At 42.6% G+C, this 14,650-nt stretch overlaps 1 protein-coding gene across 1 annotated transcript in view; it reads left to right on the top strand.

Annotated features, from left to right (window-relative positions):
• The window catches only part of LOC112249337 (terminal nucleotidyltransferase 4B), a 30,903-nt gene extending 17,995 nt beyond the window's left edge, over positions 1-12,908 (top strand). Inside the window, exons 3-12 of the mRNA XM_024419188.2 lie at positions 1,852-1,898; positions 7,412-7,532; positions 8,616-8,723; positions 10,092-10,220; positions 10,371-10,581; positions 10,818-10,944; positions 11,072-11,175; positions 11,412-11,566; positions 11,689-11,832; positions 12,058-12,908. Of these exons, the coding sequence (XP_024274956.1) occupies positions 1,852-1,898; positions 7,412-7,532; positions 8,616-8,723; positions 10,092-10,220; positions 10,371-10,581; positions 10,818-10,944; positions 11,072-11,175; positions 11,412-11,566; positions 11,689-11,832; positions 12,058-12,219 (1,308 nt within the window). The 3' untranslated portion in view covers positions 12,220-12,908. The remainder of the gene's footprint in view (positions 1-1,851; positions 1,899-7,411; positions 7,533-8,615; positions 8,724-10,091; positions 10,221-10,370; positions 10,582-10,817; positions 10,945-11,071; positions 11,176-11,411; positions 11,567-11,688; positions 11,833-12,057) is intronic.
• Positions 12,909-14,650: the final 1,742 nt, after the last annotated feature.

Below are 14,650 nucleotides of genomic sequence, written 5' to 3' on the forward strand. Positions count from 1 at the left end.
CTAGTCTTTCTCTGGCTGGCTCTATAGCTGTCTGAAAGGAGTCGTGACTCTGTAGGAGAGAGTTATTTTCTCTCCCTATAGGCTGAGCTGTAATGAAGAGGAAAGACAGGCCGTATATGGTGGGGCATGTGACCAGTAGCCATTTGTGAAAGTGCCTGGTCGGTCCGCTCTTATCTCCCTGCTGTGTTATATTTTGGCCTGTAATCTACAGGTGTCCTTATTCCTGCTGACTTGGAGCCTGCTGATAGAGCTGTGTGTGTCTGCTCTCAGCTTTACAAGCTGTACCAGGGATGGACAACTGCCGTTTTGTAGGCCCGCGGATCACTTTTTTTTAGTTTTTTTGTTTAGGAACTCAGTCTGGGTCTCAATTTACTGTTGAGTTGGAATAGTAGAATACACAAGGTGCAATTTTGAAATGAGGTTGTACATTAGCAGTTTTCTTATGTCAGTCACTGACAGTCACTCAATTAGCCCATGTCAGCTAAAATGTCTAGCGGCCAGCTATCTTGTAGTAATTATGGTCGAATTACCAACCAGGGGGCCCCCATAGATTTGGTTCGGCACTCTCACTCAGACATCATATAAAAACATGTAATTTCTTCACCCTATGGCAAAAGATGTAGAATTACAGGGAATTTGCTGTGAAACTGCTCATTTTCTCTCTGCCCCATGAAAAATTGTGTAGTATCGCTGGAAATTGTGTAGTATCGCTACTCAAAAAATGTAGAATAGTTGCCCATCCCTGAGCTAGACAAAAAAGCCCACTGCTGTCCCTGGCACTGTTCCTACCTCTTACTCTTATCCACTGAGGCAGGAGAGCAGTTAATATCCTGTCCACAACAAGAACAGTACTAAGACTCCCAGCAATCACCTGACCTCTTACACACACTCAATGCGAGACCTGTCTGTGACTGGGTGAACTGAACAACTGTGAACTCACCAGATAGCTGAGTAATCTGTCTAGGTCAATTTGTCTGAGGCGGCCACCATGTCTTTCTTTCCCTCTCTAACTTCACCCCGTCTCTCGATAATGTAAGTGACAACCACAGGCTCTTTATACAGTAGAGAGCCGAGCCATGAGTTAAGTTTACCTTGGGGACCTGTGTGGATGTGTTCCCCCTCACTGGGATTGGAACTTGTCCACACAGTGGCAATCCATCACCCCTCTCATTTCCATCCACCCACATCACAATCACATGCCCTGCCTAATGCACCTCAAGTAAGCAGATTGGAGTCCCGGCTTTAACCCTCTTGGTCGGTTCAGGCAGGAGCTCAGCCCAGGAGGGAGGTTTAAGGAAATAACGACTGGTTTAAGGCTTCAGCAAAGGCTATTTTTGAGCCCTCAGAACCAATGTGAAATACTGTTATGTGACGTGACATTGGTTAATGCCCACAAAGCTCGGATAAAGTGGGATATTTGTCTGGTATCTGGACGTGTTAAATAAAGCTTATTTCATTTATTTTTTTGTCCAAACTGTTAGATTTTAAAGCATAATTTGATCCTTTTTCTCATAACTACATTGTTCCCATTTTTTTACACCCAAGGACATTGCATGGTTGTCAGATAATGACTGTGCACTTATTTCCCCTTGCATAAAAGGTTAAATAAGTTGATGCACGTTACCCTCCCCATTTAGCATAAAGATTATATTTTTATTGCTTTAGTTGACACCTGTCCTGAAATATCAGACTGTCACAGGAGAGTAGCATATCACATGACTTGACAGAAGTCAAATCATATGTCTTTATTTTCTAACTAAATACCTGCCATTGTATCAGTTCAAAGCTAGTGTATAGCTCGGCTTATCTGATTGATAAGTGAAATCAATAACACGTTTGACTTTGTTACAGGTTCAAGTGTTTGGGAGTTTCAGCACGGGCCTCTATCTGCCAACCAGGTAAGCTGTTTGATTCAGGTAATGGAGTACATAATGGCCTTCCTATCATAATCTCTTGTATAGTGTGTTGGTGATATGCGGGTTGACTCATAACCTGCAGACCCTGCGGATATAACCGCAGGGCGGTCGGGTTTAGGGTCATGAAATATTGTGTGGATGAAGGGTGGGTGGCGGGTTGAATAGAGAAAACATCTTAAAAAATCCGGGTTAGGGCCGGTTGTGGGCCTCAGATTCACCTTTTCACATATACTTGGGCGGTGGTAGATGGGTTATTAGCAATAGCTGGCGGGTGAACAAACAGCTGACCCGTGCACCATTAGTGAGTGTAAACTGACCCTTAACCCAATGAGTTCCAACTTATTGCTGGTGTGTTTTGGACTTCTAACCCCTTTTAAACAGTGTGTTTGAGCTACAGACTTCTGGGTTGAACCATTTCATTTAGTCTATTCTACAAAAATGTCTGGAGTCCAAATGGTTTGAGTTAAACTATTAAAACCATCTATGAAAAACTGTTCTGTTTTTCTCTGACGCTCATTAGCGTCGTTAGAGGGTAAGGGGTTCTTTTGCGTAGAAGATCATAGGAAATCCCAGGATTATAGTTTCTGTGATACTGTAATAAACTCAGTTGCTGTCAAACTCCACACAGTTGTCACTGACTAGTTAGATATTCATTTCCCAGTGAACAAAGAATTTCTGTAGTTACTGCATTCATATAAATACATTTTTTGAATCAGATTTTTTACTTTGGCAGACCTTTTAATTGACAATTATTATATATATTTTTTTTTAACTCATGGATGCAACTTTTGTCTAATTGTTTTAGCCTCACAATAAAATACTTAATTGTGAGACTAAATACAGTGCCTTCGGAAAGTATTCAGACCACTTGACTTTTTCCACATTTTGTTAGGTTACAGCAGTATTCTAAAATTGATTACCCCATAATGACAATGCAGTAACAGGCTTTTAGCAATTTTTGCAAATGTATGAAGAAAAAAAAGAAATTTTTCACAAGTATTCAGACACTTTACTCAGTACTTTGTTAAAGCACCTTTGACAGTGATTACAGCCTTGAGTCTTCTTGGGTATGACGCTACAAGCTTAGCACACCTGTATTTGGGTAGTTTCTCCCATTCTTTGCAGATCCTCTCAAGCTCTGTCAGGTTGGATGGGAAGCGTTGCCATACAGCTACTTTCAGGTCTCTCCAGAGATGTTAAATTGGGTTCAAGCCCAGGCTCTTCAAGCCCAAGCTGGGCCACTCAAGGACATTCAGATACTTGTCCTGAAGCCACTCCATTTGTTGTCTTGGCTGTGTGATTAAGGTTGTGGTCCTATTGGAAGGTGAACCTTCGCACCTGTCTGATGCAGTGAGTGCTCTGGAACAGGTTTTCATCAAGGATCTCTCTGTACTTTTCTCCGTTGATCTTTGCTTCGATCCTGACTAGTCTCCCAGTCCCTGCCGCTGAAAAACATCACAACATGATCCTGCCCACCACCATGCTTCACCGTAGGGCTGGTGCCATGTTTCCTTCAGACGTGACGCTTGACATTCAGGCCAAAGAGTTCCATCTAGCTTTCATCAGACCAGAGAATCTTGTTTCTCATGGTCTGAGTCTGTTGGTGTCTTTTAGCAAACTCCAAGTGGACTTTCATGTGCCTTTTTACAGAGTGGTGGCTTCCGTCTGGCCAGTCTACCATAAAGACCTGATTGGTTGAGTGCTGTAGAGATGGAAGAACCTTCTAGAAGGACAACCATCTCCACAGAGGAACTTTGAAGCTCTATCAGAGTAACCATCGGGTTCTTGGTCACCTCCCTGACCACGGCCCTTCTCCGATTGCGCAGTTTGCCCAGGTGGCCAGTTCTAGGATGAGTCTTGGTGGTTCCAAACTTCTTCCATTTAAGAATGATGGAGGCCACTGTGTTCTTGTGGACTTTCAATGCTGCAGAAATGTTTTGGGCACCCTTCCCCAGATCTGTGCCTCAAAGCAATCCTGTCTCGGAGCTCTGACCTGCACTGTCAACTGTGGGACCTTATATAGACAGGTGTGTGCCTTTCCAAATCATGTCCAATCAATTGAATTTACCACAGGTGGACTCCAAGTTGTAGAAACATCTCAAATATGATCAATGGAAACAGGATGCACCGGAGTTCAATTTCAAGTCTCATAGCCAAGGGTCTGAATACTTATGTAAACAGGTATTTCAGTTTAAAAATGAATACATTTGCAAAATGTATGGGGTTAAACTACAAAAACTACCCACTGGGCAAAAATGGGTTTAATCAACGTTTCCAAGTAATTTCAAAAAAATTCTATGTGTTAACGGTGAATCAACATGGAAAACTGATTTGATTTTTAAAAAGTAATCAACATAAAGGAATTTCTTAATGAATATAATTCACTTTATTTAAAAAAAAAACTTCTCTACAATTTCGTGGTAACCAATTTGTACTTAGTCTTTCCCCATCACTGCAACTCCCGTACGGACTCGGGAGAGGCAAAGGTCGAGAGCCGTGCATCCTCCGAAACAAAACCCAACCAAGCCGCACTGCTTCTTGACTCAAATTAAAATGTATTGGTCACAGACACATGGTTAGCGAAATGCTTGTGCTTCTAGTTCCGACAATGCAGTAATGTCTAACAGGTAATCAAAACAATTCATAACTACCTTATACACACAAATTTAAAGGGATGAATAAGAATATATAAATATATAGATGAGCGATGGCCGTGCGGCATAGGCAAGATGCAGTAGATGGTATAGAATACAGTATATACATATGAGATGAGTTATGTAGGATATGTAAACATTAACGTGACTAGTGATAACTTTTTTATTCATTTCAATTATTAAAGTGGCCAGAGATTTGAGTCTGTATGTTGGCAGCAGCCTCTGTTAGTGATGGCTGTTTAACAGTCTGATGGTCCTGAGATGGAAGCTGTTTCTCAATCTCTCGGTCCTAGCTTTGATGCACCTGTACTAGAGATCAACCGATTAATCGGAATGGCCAATTTCTAGTTTTCATAACAATCAGCAATTGGCATTTTTTGAAACTGATTAATGCAGATTACATTGCACTCCCTGAGGAGACTGCGTGGCAGGCTGACTACCTGTTATGCGAGTGCAGCAAGGAGCCAAGGTAAGGTGCTAGCTAGCATTAAACTTATCTTTATATAAAACAATCAATCTTAACATAATCACAAGTTAACTACACATGGTTGATATTACTAGTTTATCTTGCTTGTCCTGCGTATTGCCTGCTAACATGAATTTCTTTTAACTAAGGAAATTGAGTCACTTCTCTTGCGTTCTGTGCAACAGGGTATATGCAGCAGTTTGGGCCACCTGGCTCGTTGCGAACGGTGTGAAGACCATTTCTTTCTAACAAAGACAGCCAAATTTGTTTTTGAAATGATAGTTTCTGGATTTGACCATATTAATGACCTACGGCGTGTATTTATGTGTGTTATTATAATTAAGTCTATGATTTGATAGAGCAGTCTGACTGAGCGGTGGAAGGCAGCAGCATGCTCGTAAGCATTCATTCAAACAGCACTTTCCTGCGTTTTGCCAGCAGCTCTTCGCAATGCTTCAAGCATTGCACTGTTTATGACCTCAAGCCTATCAACTCCTGAGATTAGGCTGGCAATACTAAAGTACCTATTAGAACATCCAATAGTCAAATGTATATGAAATACATGGTACAGAGAGAAATTGTCCTGTAATAACTACAACCTAAAACTTCTTACCTGGGAATATTGAAGACTCATGTTAAAAGGAACCACCAGCTTTCATATGTTCTGAGCAAGGAACTTAAACGTTAGCGTTTTTACATGGCACATATTGCACTTTTACTTTCGCCAACACTTTGTTTTTGCATTATTTAAACCAAATTGAACATGTTTCATTATTTATTTGAGACTAAATAGATTTTGTTGTATTATATTAAGTTAAAGTAAGTGTTCATTGTTCGTTCAGTATTGTTGTAATTGTCGTTATTACAAATATATATATAAATTATAAAAACCGTCCGATTTAATCGGTATCGTCTTTTTTTGGTCCTCCAATAATCGGTATCGGCTTTGAAAAATCATAATCAGTCGACCTCTAACCTGTACTGACCTCGCCTTCTGGATGATAGCGGGTTGTTGTCCTTGATTATCTTTTTGGCCTTCCTGTGACATTGGGTGTTGTAGGTGTCCTGGAGGGCAGGTAGTTTGTCCCCGGTGATGCGTTGTGCAGACTGCACTACCCTCATGGTTGAGGGCTGTGCAGTTGCCGTACCAGGCGGTGGTGATACAGCCCCACAGGATGCTCTCGATTGTGCATCAGTAAAAGTTTGAGTGTCTTTAGGTGACAAGCCAAATTTCTTCAGGTTGAAGAGGCATTGTTGCGCCGCCTTCACCATGCAGTCTGTGTGGGTGGACCATTTCAGTTTGTCCGTGATGTGTACGCCAAGGAACTTAACTTTCCACCTTCTCCACTACTGTCCCAATTAACCCGGAAGCCAGCCACACCAATGTGTTGGAGGAAACACTGTACACCTGGCGACCGTGTCAGCATGCATGTGCCTGGCACATGTAAAGGCGCAAGGACATCCCTGGCAGCCAAACCCTCCCCTAACCCGGACGACGCTGGGCCAATTGTGCGCCACCCCATGGGTCTCCCGGTTGCAGCCGGCTGCAACAGAGCCTGGATTCGAACCAGGATTTCTTAGACCACTGCGCCACTCGGGAGGCCCATAAATGTATATTTTAACCAAAATCTGATGACTGGTGAATGTTTTTGTTGATTTCACATTTAATTTACCTTAGTTGACTAGATGTTTAACTGACGTCTGTGTCAAGTTTGTAAGCTCTTAGGCCTTTTCTACGCATGCCTTTCCTACACTAAGCAGTATTTGGTATTCAGACATGCCTTATTCATTCCCTTAATGTCAATATGATTTGTGTTTTGCATCATATAATGCAAAATGGATCATACCGGCTGTATTTATGTATTTTTTTAAAGTTATATACATCTTAAACTTGAATTCTGACATGCTAAACATTTTGGGACTATATCAGCAATGGACTAATGAAACAAATACAAAAATATTGTTTTTGGGTAGAGTTTTCCTTTAAGTTAAAGGTCAGAATACATACGCATAGAGAGAAGTGCATAAAGAGAGAATAATTTTACATTTACACATGTTTAATTGTGTTCAGAATTCACCCCTTTGTGAGTGGTTATATGGAGAAAGAGTGATGTGGCTGGCCATTGTGTAATTATTTGCCTTTGTTTTTTGGGATTAAGGCTGTGGTCATTTTAGCGCTGCTGATCCAAAGCCTTTTTTAACCTTGTTTCTTGACGAGCCAGACCGCTCTCCTCTCCGACGTCACACACACACACACACACACAACACTGTAACTGGGGACTCTGGATTAGTGACAATAAGCTGTGTGTGAAAGTGAACTGGAGAGTCCTCTCTTCAGATCCGAATGTGATGTTGCTCTGACCTCCACTTCCTAGTGACATTGATCTGGTGGTGTTTGGGAACTGGGAAAACCTGCCCCTTTGGACCCTGGAAGAGGCCCTGCGGAAGAAAAACGTGACTGACGAGAACTCCATCAAAGTGCTGGACAAGGCCACGGTATGTTTGTATTTATTATGGCAGCAGCTACTCTTTCTGGGGTCCAGCAAAATTAAGGGAGTTATACATTTTTTTTAACATTACAATACATTTGCAATAAATTTCACTACATATTTAATGTGTGCCCTCAGGCTCCTACTCTACTTCCACATATCTACAACACAAAAACCATCTGTACTTGTGTGTGTATAGTGCATATGTTATCGTGTGTGTATGCATGCATCTCTGCTTTTTGTGTTGCTTCACAGTCCCCGCTGTTCCGTAAGGTGTCATTTAAAAAAAATCTGTTTTTTAATTTTACTGCTTGCATAAGTTACTTGATGTGGAATAGTTCCATGTAGTTATGGCTCTATGTAGTACTGTGCGCCTCCCATAGTCTGTTCTGGACTTGGGGACTGTGAAGAGACCTCTGGTGGCATGTCTTGTGGGGTATGCATGGATGTCAGCTATGTGCATTCAATATGTCAATACTTATCACAAATACAAGTAATGACGAAGTCAATCTCTCCTCCACATTATTAATGTAAGCTCTGTGTACATCCAAGGGCCAGCCGTGCTGCCCTGTTCTGAGCCAATTTCAATCTCAAGTCCCTCTTTGTGTTACCTGACCACACGACTGAACAGTAGTCCAGGTGTGACCAAATTAGGGCCTGTAGGACCTGCCTAGTTGATAGTGCTGTTAAGAATGCAGAGAAGTGCTTTATTATGGACAGACTACTCCCCATCTTAGCTACTGTTGTGTCAATATGTTTTGACCATGACAGTTTACAATCCAGGCTTACTCCAAGCAGTTTAGTTTCCTCAACCTTCTCAATTACCACATTATTCATTACAATATTTGTTTCAGGGTTTAATGAATGATTTGTCCCAAATACAATGCTTTTAGTTTTTGAAATATTTAGGACTAACTTATTCATTGTCAACAAGCTTTGTTAAGTGTTGCAGTCATTTCAGTCACTGTGGTAGCTGACGTGTATAGTGTTGAGTCATCTGCATGTTGTGCATGCATACTAACTGTGCAGTGTGTCATTGCCCCGGGTGACAGTGTATGTGTAAATCCATCACTATTTTCCATTGTTCCAGGTACCCATCATCAAGTTGACAGACTTCCGCACAGAGGTGAAGGTGGACATCAGCTTCAATGTGAAGAACGGAGTCAAAGCTGCCCTTCTCATCAAAGACTACAAAAAAGTGAGTGAAGCAGGCCTCTCTTATTCAGGATACATTACCTCATGCAGTCCGGTAAAAGAGCTAGCTGATGAAACAGGCTTGACAGTTAGCAAGCATAGATTGTTGTATAACACTCCTTCCGTGGCCTCCAACTGCTCTTAAATGCTAGTAAAACGAAATGCATGCTCTTCAACCGATCGCTGCCCGCACGCGCCAGCCCGACACAAGCATCACTACTCTGGACGATTCTGACTTAGAATATGTGGACAAATTTAAATACCTAGGTGTCTGGCTAGGCTGTAAACTCTCCTTCCAGACTCACATTAAGCATCTAGAATCGGCTTCCTATTTCGCAACAAAGCATCCTTCTCTCATGCTGCCAAACATACCCTCGTAAAACTGACTATCCTGCCGATCATTGACTTCGGCGATTTCATTTACAAAACAGCCTCCAACACTCTACTCAGCAAATTGGATGCAGTCTATCACAGTGCCATCTGTTTAGTCACCAAAGCCCCATATACTACCCACCATTGTGACCAGAATGCTCTCGTTGGCTGATCCTAGCTACATATTTGTTGCCAAACCCACTGGCTCCAGGTCATCTATAAGTCTTTGCTAGGTAAAGCCCGGCCTTATCTCAGCTCACTGGTCACCATAGCATTACCCACCCGGAGCACTCGCTCCAGCAGGTATATTTCACGGGTCATCCCCAAAGCCGACGCCTCTTTGGCTGCCTTTCCTTCCAGTTCTCTGCTGCCAATGACTGGAACGAATTTCAAAAATCACTGAAGTTGGAGACTTATATCTGCCTCTCTAACTTTAAGTGTCAGCTGTCAGAGCTGCTTACCGATCGCTGCAGCTCTATACAGCCCATCCTGCAATAGCCCATCCAACCAACTACCTACCTCATCCCCATATGTTTTTGTTTTTGTTTTTCTGCTCTTTTGCACACCAGTATTTCTACTTGCACATCCTCATCTACACATATCACTCCAGTGCAAATTGCTAAATTGTAATTACTTTGCCACTATTGGCCTATTTCCCTCCTTACTTCATTTGCACACACTGTATGCAGATTTTTCTATCGTTATTGACTGTACATTTGTTTATCCCATGTGTAACTCTGTTTTTGTCGCTCTGCTTTGCTTTATTCTTGGCCAGGTCGCAGTTGTAAATGAGAACTTGTTCTCAACTGGCCTACCTGGTAAAATAAAAGTTGTATATTTATGTCAGGTTTTTTGGGTTCTGACGGAGGTGATGGTAGCTAATACACTTAACTACGTCTCCTCTGTCACTCAATCCAGCCATACCCAGTGTCCTAGTCTGAGACATTCCCCTCTCGAGGGCACTATAACCATAACCACAGGGTTTTTTTTTATCCATAAGAAATACCCAGTGCTTCCGAAGTTGGTTCTGGTGCTGAAGCAGTTCCTGCTCCAGAGGGATCTGAATGAGGTTTTCACTGGAGGGATCGGCTCCTACAGCCTTTTCCTTATGGCTGTCAGCTTCCTGCAGGTGAGAGACTTCTGCTATTCTCTCAAGTAGCCCACACACACAGTGCAGGATAGATCGCATCTAACATTAGAATAATTTACTGTCCATAGACTTTTGACACATTTTAAGTCTCTCATTCAGTGAACTAAGATGATTTGGCTTGTATTTCAGCTTCACTACAGAGAAGATGCGTGCAGCCCCAATGCCAACGTGGGCGTTCTTCTTATAGAGTTCTTTGAGCTCTATGGACGCCACTTCAACTACCTGAAGACGGGCATCCGGATCAAAGATGGTGGTAGCTATGTGGCCAAAGACGAGTTTCAGAAGAACACTGACCTCTACAGGCCCTCCATGCTCTTCATTGAGGACCCCCTAGCACCAGGTAACAATGCCTTCGATTCAGCATGGGTGCACATGCACAGGTGATACCTCATTTTAGCACTGTGACAGTCAACTACTGATAACACTGAACCTAAGAATCTATCACACACTTTAATGGCCATGAATAAGACAGCTAGAGGTCCCAGGTGCCCATAGCAAAGGGTGAAATATTAGACTGTCTGAAATCCATCTCTTCCCAAATAGAGATGATCTAAGCATGCCTCTTGCCTCCTGCAGATAACGACGTTGGCCGCAGCTCATACGGTGTGCTGCAGGTGAAGCAGGCCTTTGACTATGCCTACGTAGTGCTCAACCATGCCGTATCGCCCATTGCCAAGTACTACCCCAACAACGAGTCTGAGAGGTAAGGAGATGGTGAGCTAGGGCTCGCTTTAACCAACGACAGCTCTCATATTCTTTGGCTGCTATCTTAAGTTATTTACTAAATACTCTATTGATATTTGCAATATGTCCTATTTTCTTTCCTCCAGTATACTTGGCAGAATAATTCGGGTGACCCAGGAAGTGGCTGAATACAGGGACTGGATCACCAAGCTCTGGGGACCACAGTCTCAGAATGAACCTGCCCTGAATGGTATGTTTTCACAGTACTACTGTGAGTCTAGACATGGTCTCAGATCTAACGAGGTGATAGTCAGTGTGTTTGAGGGGATCAGTTTCAATAAGGCAAGGTTCAAAATTGGGCATCTTTATTATGTTTTAAGTAGTTTGGGATCCAAGGTGATTTGTAGATCAGTGAAGTGCGACTGCTATTTAATCGATCTAAAACACATGGTCTTACCACTGTTTGTCCATGTGCTGCTGTTGTAGGAAATGATGTCACACTGTTAGTGAAGCCTCAGCAGCTGGACGAGTGCAACAACAACCTGACGGAGGAGGTGACTGCATCTCGCAGCAAGTCCTCTTCCAACTCCTCCTCATTAGTGTCATCCTCATCCTCCACGGTATCCAGTTCCAGCGACGTTGTGAGTTTTGTTACACTCGTGCGCACTAAAACTACTATCTGAGGAAATCAACTCTTAAATTTATTGCAATGCACCCATTGATTGCTGACCTGATTTACTGAGTTGTGATTGGTTGTCCCCAGGATTCTGACGGGACGCCCTGTAAGACAGTGAAGCAGCTGCCTGGACGGGGCTCCAGCGCCCACAGAGAATCCTCAGGTGGCGTGACCAATCACAGAACACAGAGCCACACCACCAGCACTCCTACTGACAACAAGGGGGGCAAGGTAGGTTCAGCTTGACGAAGCCTAAGTCAACCACTGAAAAGCTCTGTTACTGTACCTACAAATGCCTTGAACTTTTATGACCTGAGTGTTACAACACACTGTCGGTACATAGATAACCTTTTAGATTTTACATTTCAATGGCACATATAGGCCTACTAGTGATATGTTTACTTTCATTCATCTATCTAGTGATCTAACTAGGTGTGTGTCTGTCTTGTTTCCCAGGCCAGGTTGTTCCGCTCGTCCAGTAAAAACACCCACCACGTCCAGCAGAACTCATCCTCATCCAACATCAAGAGCCACCCGAGCAGCAAGCCACACTACCAGGGCAACAGCAAGAAGAGGAAACCTCAGCAGAACTCAGAGGCCCAGGACCTCTGCAGATAGGGCGGTTTTGGTCTGCTCTGCAACAGACTGACTGTCCCACTTCTGCTGCCAGACCACGTACTGACTGAGTAGTATTAAGGATCTTCCTTCTCTCAAGCGACATGCATCTTTTATAGCTGAAAAATAACCCAAAAAGAGATTGGAAATGCTGGGGCTTAGTTCTAGAAAGAAATGCGTATTTTCTTCCTTGACATATACACGTTCTACAGTGGAGCTACACACCACATCCAGTACCTACAAATCTTGCCTTTTACCATAGCGCCATCTGGTGTTTGAGGAATAAGTGTCTGGAAAGTCATGTGGATTTTTATGCGCAATACCTGGAACTTGGCTGGTGAACATACTTCAGCAAGAAAAGTTTTTTTTTTAAATAATAAAATACACAAATAACAAATGTACAAAATGTTATATGGAAGAAGAAAAAACATGTACACAGATTGACAGACTAAACTGCAAAATGCAATCTAAGTGGAGATGATGACTTAATGTTTTTGTTGATGGAATGATATTTTTTGGTTGTGTAAGCAGATTATACAAAGATTTGTACAAAAAGAAACATGCGGAAAAATCTTTGGGTAAAAATGATCACAAATGTACTTTTTACAGGATAATACTGATTCGAGGCAAATATATATGTGCACATTTGCCTGCTAATCTGAGTAGTGGCAGGTTTGGGTTTCATTGCCAACGTAAAATCATCAGCATTCTATTTCTACTTGGCTGCTCTCTCTGAATGTGTTTGACAGGCTTCTTTCGAAATGATACCCCCTTCCCTATATAGTACACTACTTTCACTAAATAGGGAATAGGGTGCCATTTGGGATGCACAGACAGTGTTAACAGTTGGTCTTAGTCAGGTAACGTGCACACATCCCTATGGATTACTGGTTGCTGGGGACAAATCACTCATTCATACACACAGCTCTATACAACAACAGCTATGTTTTTAGTTTTCCCAGACTCATAGAATTACAGTTAGAGGACATAATGATTTTAGAAAAAGTCTACAATATATGTCAAAGATCCATAGGTGTGGGAGGTAATCTTTTCCCTTTGGTAATTTACCCATTATGAAAATGTATTTCTTCATGTATTTATTGTTATATGAATATATAGTTTCTATACACGTTATACGTATTAACACGAGTCCATACTCTTGTGTCACATATTTGGATGGGACTAATTGGTCAGGTACAGTACCAATGTTGCTGTTTTCCCTTTCAGTGATGAGTGACCAAGTTAGTTTGGAAACCATTTTATGAGTCACGGGCCATTTTGTTTTAATATGTGGCTGGTCTACTTCAAAAGGGAGCTGAGGTTTTGGTTGGTTTTTGTTCAGAATAATGTCAACAACCCCTTGCTGAAAAGTCCGCTATGGCAACCTCTGCAGTTCCACAACTGACCTGTAGATGGTGGCATTACTCAACTCCTTTTTCACATACTGCATTTATACATTTTCAGCATCTTACAGTCAAGCATTCAGACCCCTTGACTTTATCCACATCGTTACATTACAGCCTTATTCTAAAATGTATTAAATTGATTCCCCCCCCCCAGTCTACACACACTACCCCATAATGACAAAGCAAAAACTGAAATAACATTTCCCTAAGTATTCAGACCCTTTATTCAGTACTTTGTTGAAATACTTTTGGCAGCGATTTACAGCCTTGAGTCTTGGGTATGATGCTACAAATGTAGCACACCTGTATTTGGGTAGTTTTTTCCATTCTTCTTTGCAGCTCCTCATTCGCTGTCAGGTTGGATGAGGAGCGTAGCTGCACAGCTATTTTCAGGTCTGTGCAGAGATGTTCGATCGCATTCAGAGACTTGTCCCGAGGCCACTCCTACGTTGTCTTGGCTGTGTGTTTAGGGTCCTGTTGGAAAGTGAACCTTCGCCCCAGTTTGAGGTCCTGAGTGCTCTGGAGCAGGTTCATCAAGGATCTTTCTGTTCTTTGCTCTGTTAATCTTTCCCTCGAGCCTGACTAGTCTCCCAGTCCCTGCTGCTGAAAAACATCCCCACGGCATGATGCTGCCACCACCATGCTTCACCGTAGGGAGGGTGCCAGGTTTCTTCCAGATGTGACGCTTGGCATTCAGGCCAAAGAGTTCAATATTGGTTTCATCAGACCAGAGAATCTTGTTTATCTAGTTCTTGAGGTGCCTTTTGGAAAACTCCAAGCGGGCTGTCATATGCCCTTTACTGAGGAGTGGCTTCCGTCTGGCCACTCCACCATAAAGGCCTGATTGGTGGAGTGCTGTAGAGATGGTTGTCCTTCTGGAAGGTTCTCCCATCTACAACGAGGAACTCGAGAGCTTTGTCAGAGTGACCATCGGGTTCTTGGTCACCTCCCTGAGCAAGGCACTTCTCCCCGATTGCTCCGTTTGGCTGGGCGGCCAGCTCTAGGAAGAGACTTGGTGGTTCTAAACT

Source organism: Oncorhynchus tshawytscha, linkage group LG12 (genome assembly GCF_018296145.1).
Source record: "Oncorhynchus tshawytscha isolate Ot180627B linkage group LG12, Otsh_v2.0, whole genome shotgun sequence".
NCBI classification, from domain to species: domain Eukaryota; kingdom Metazoa; phylum Chordata; class Actinopteri; order Salmoniformes; family Salmonidae; genus Oncorhynchus; species Oncorhynchus tshawytscha.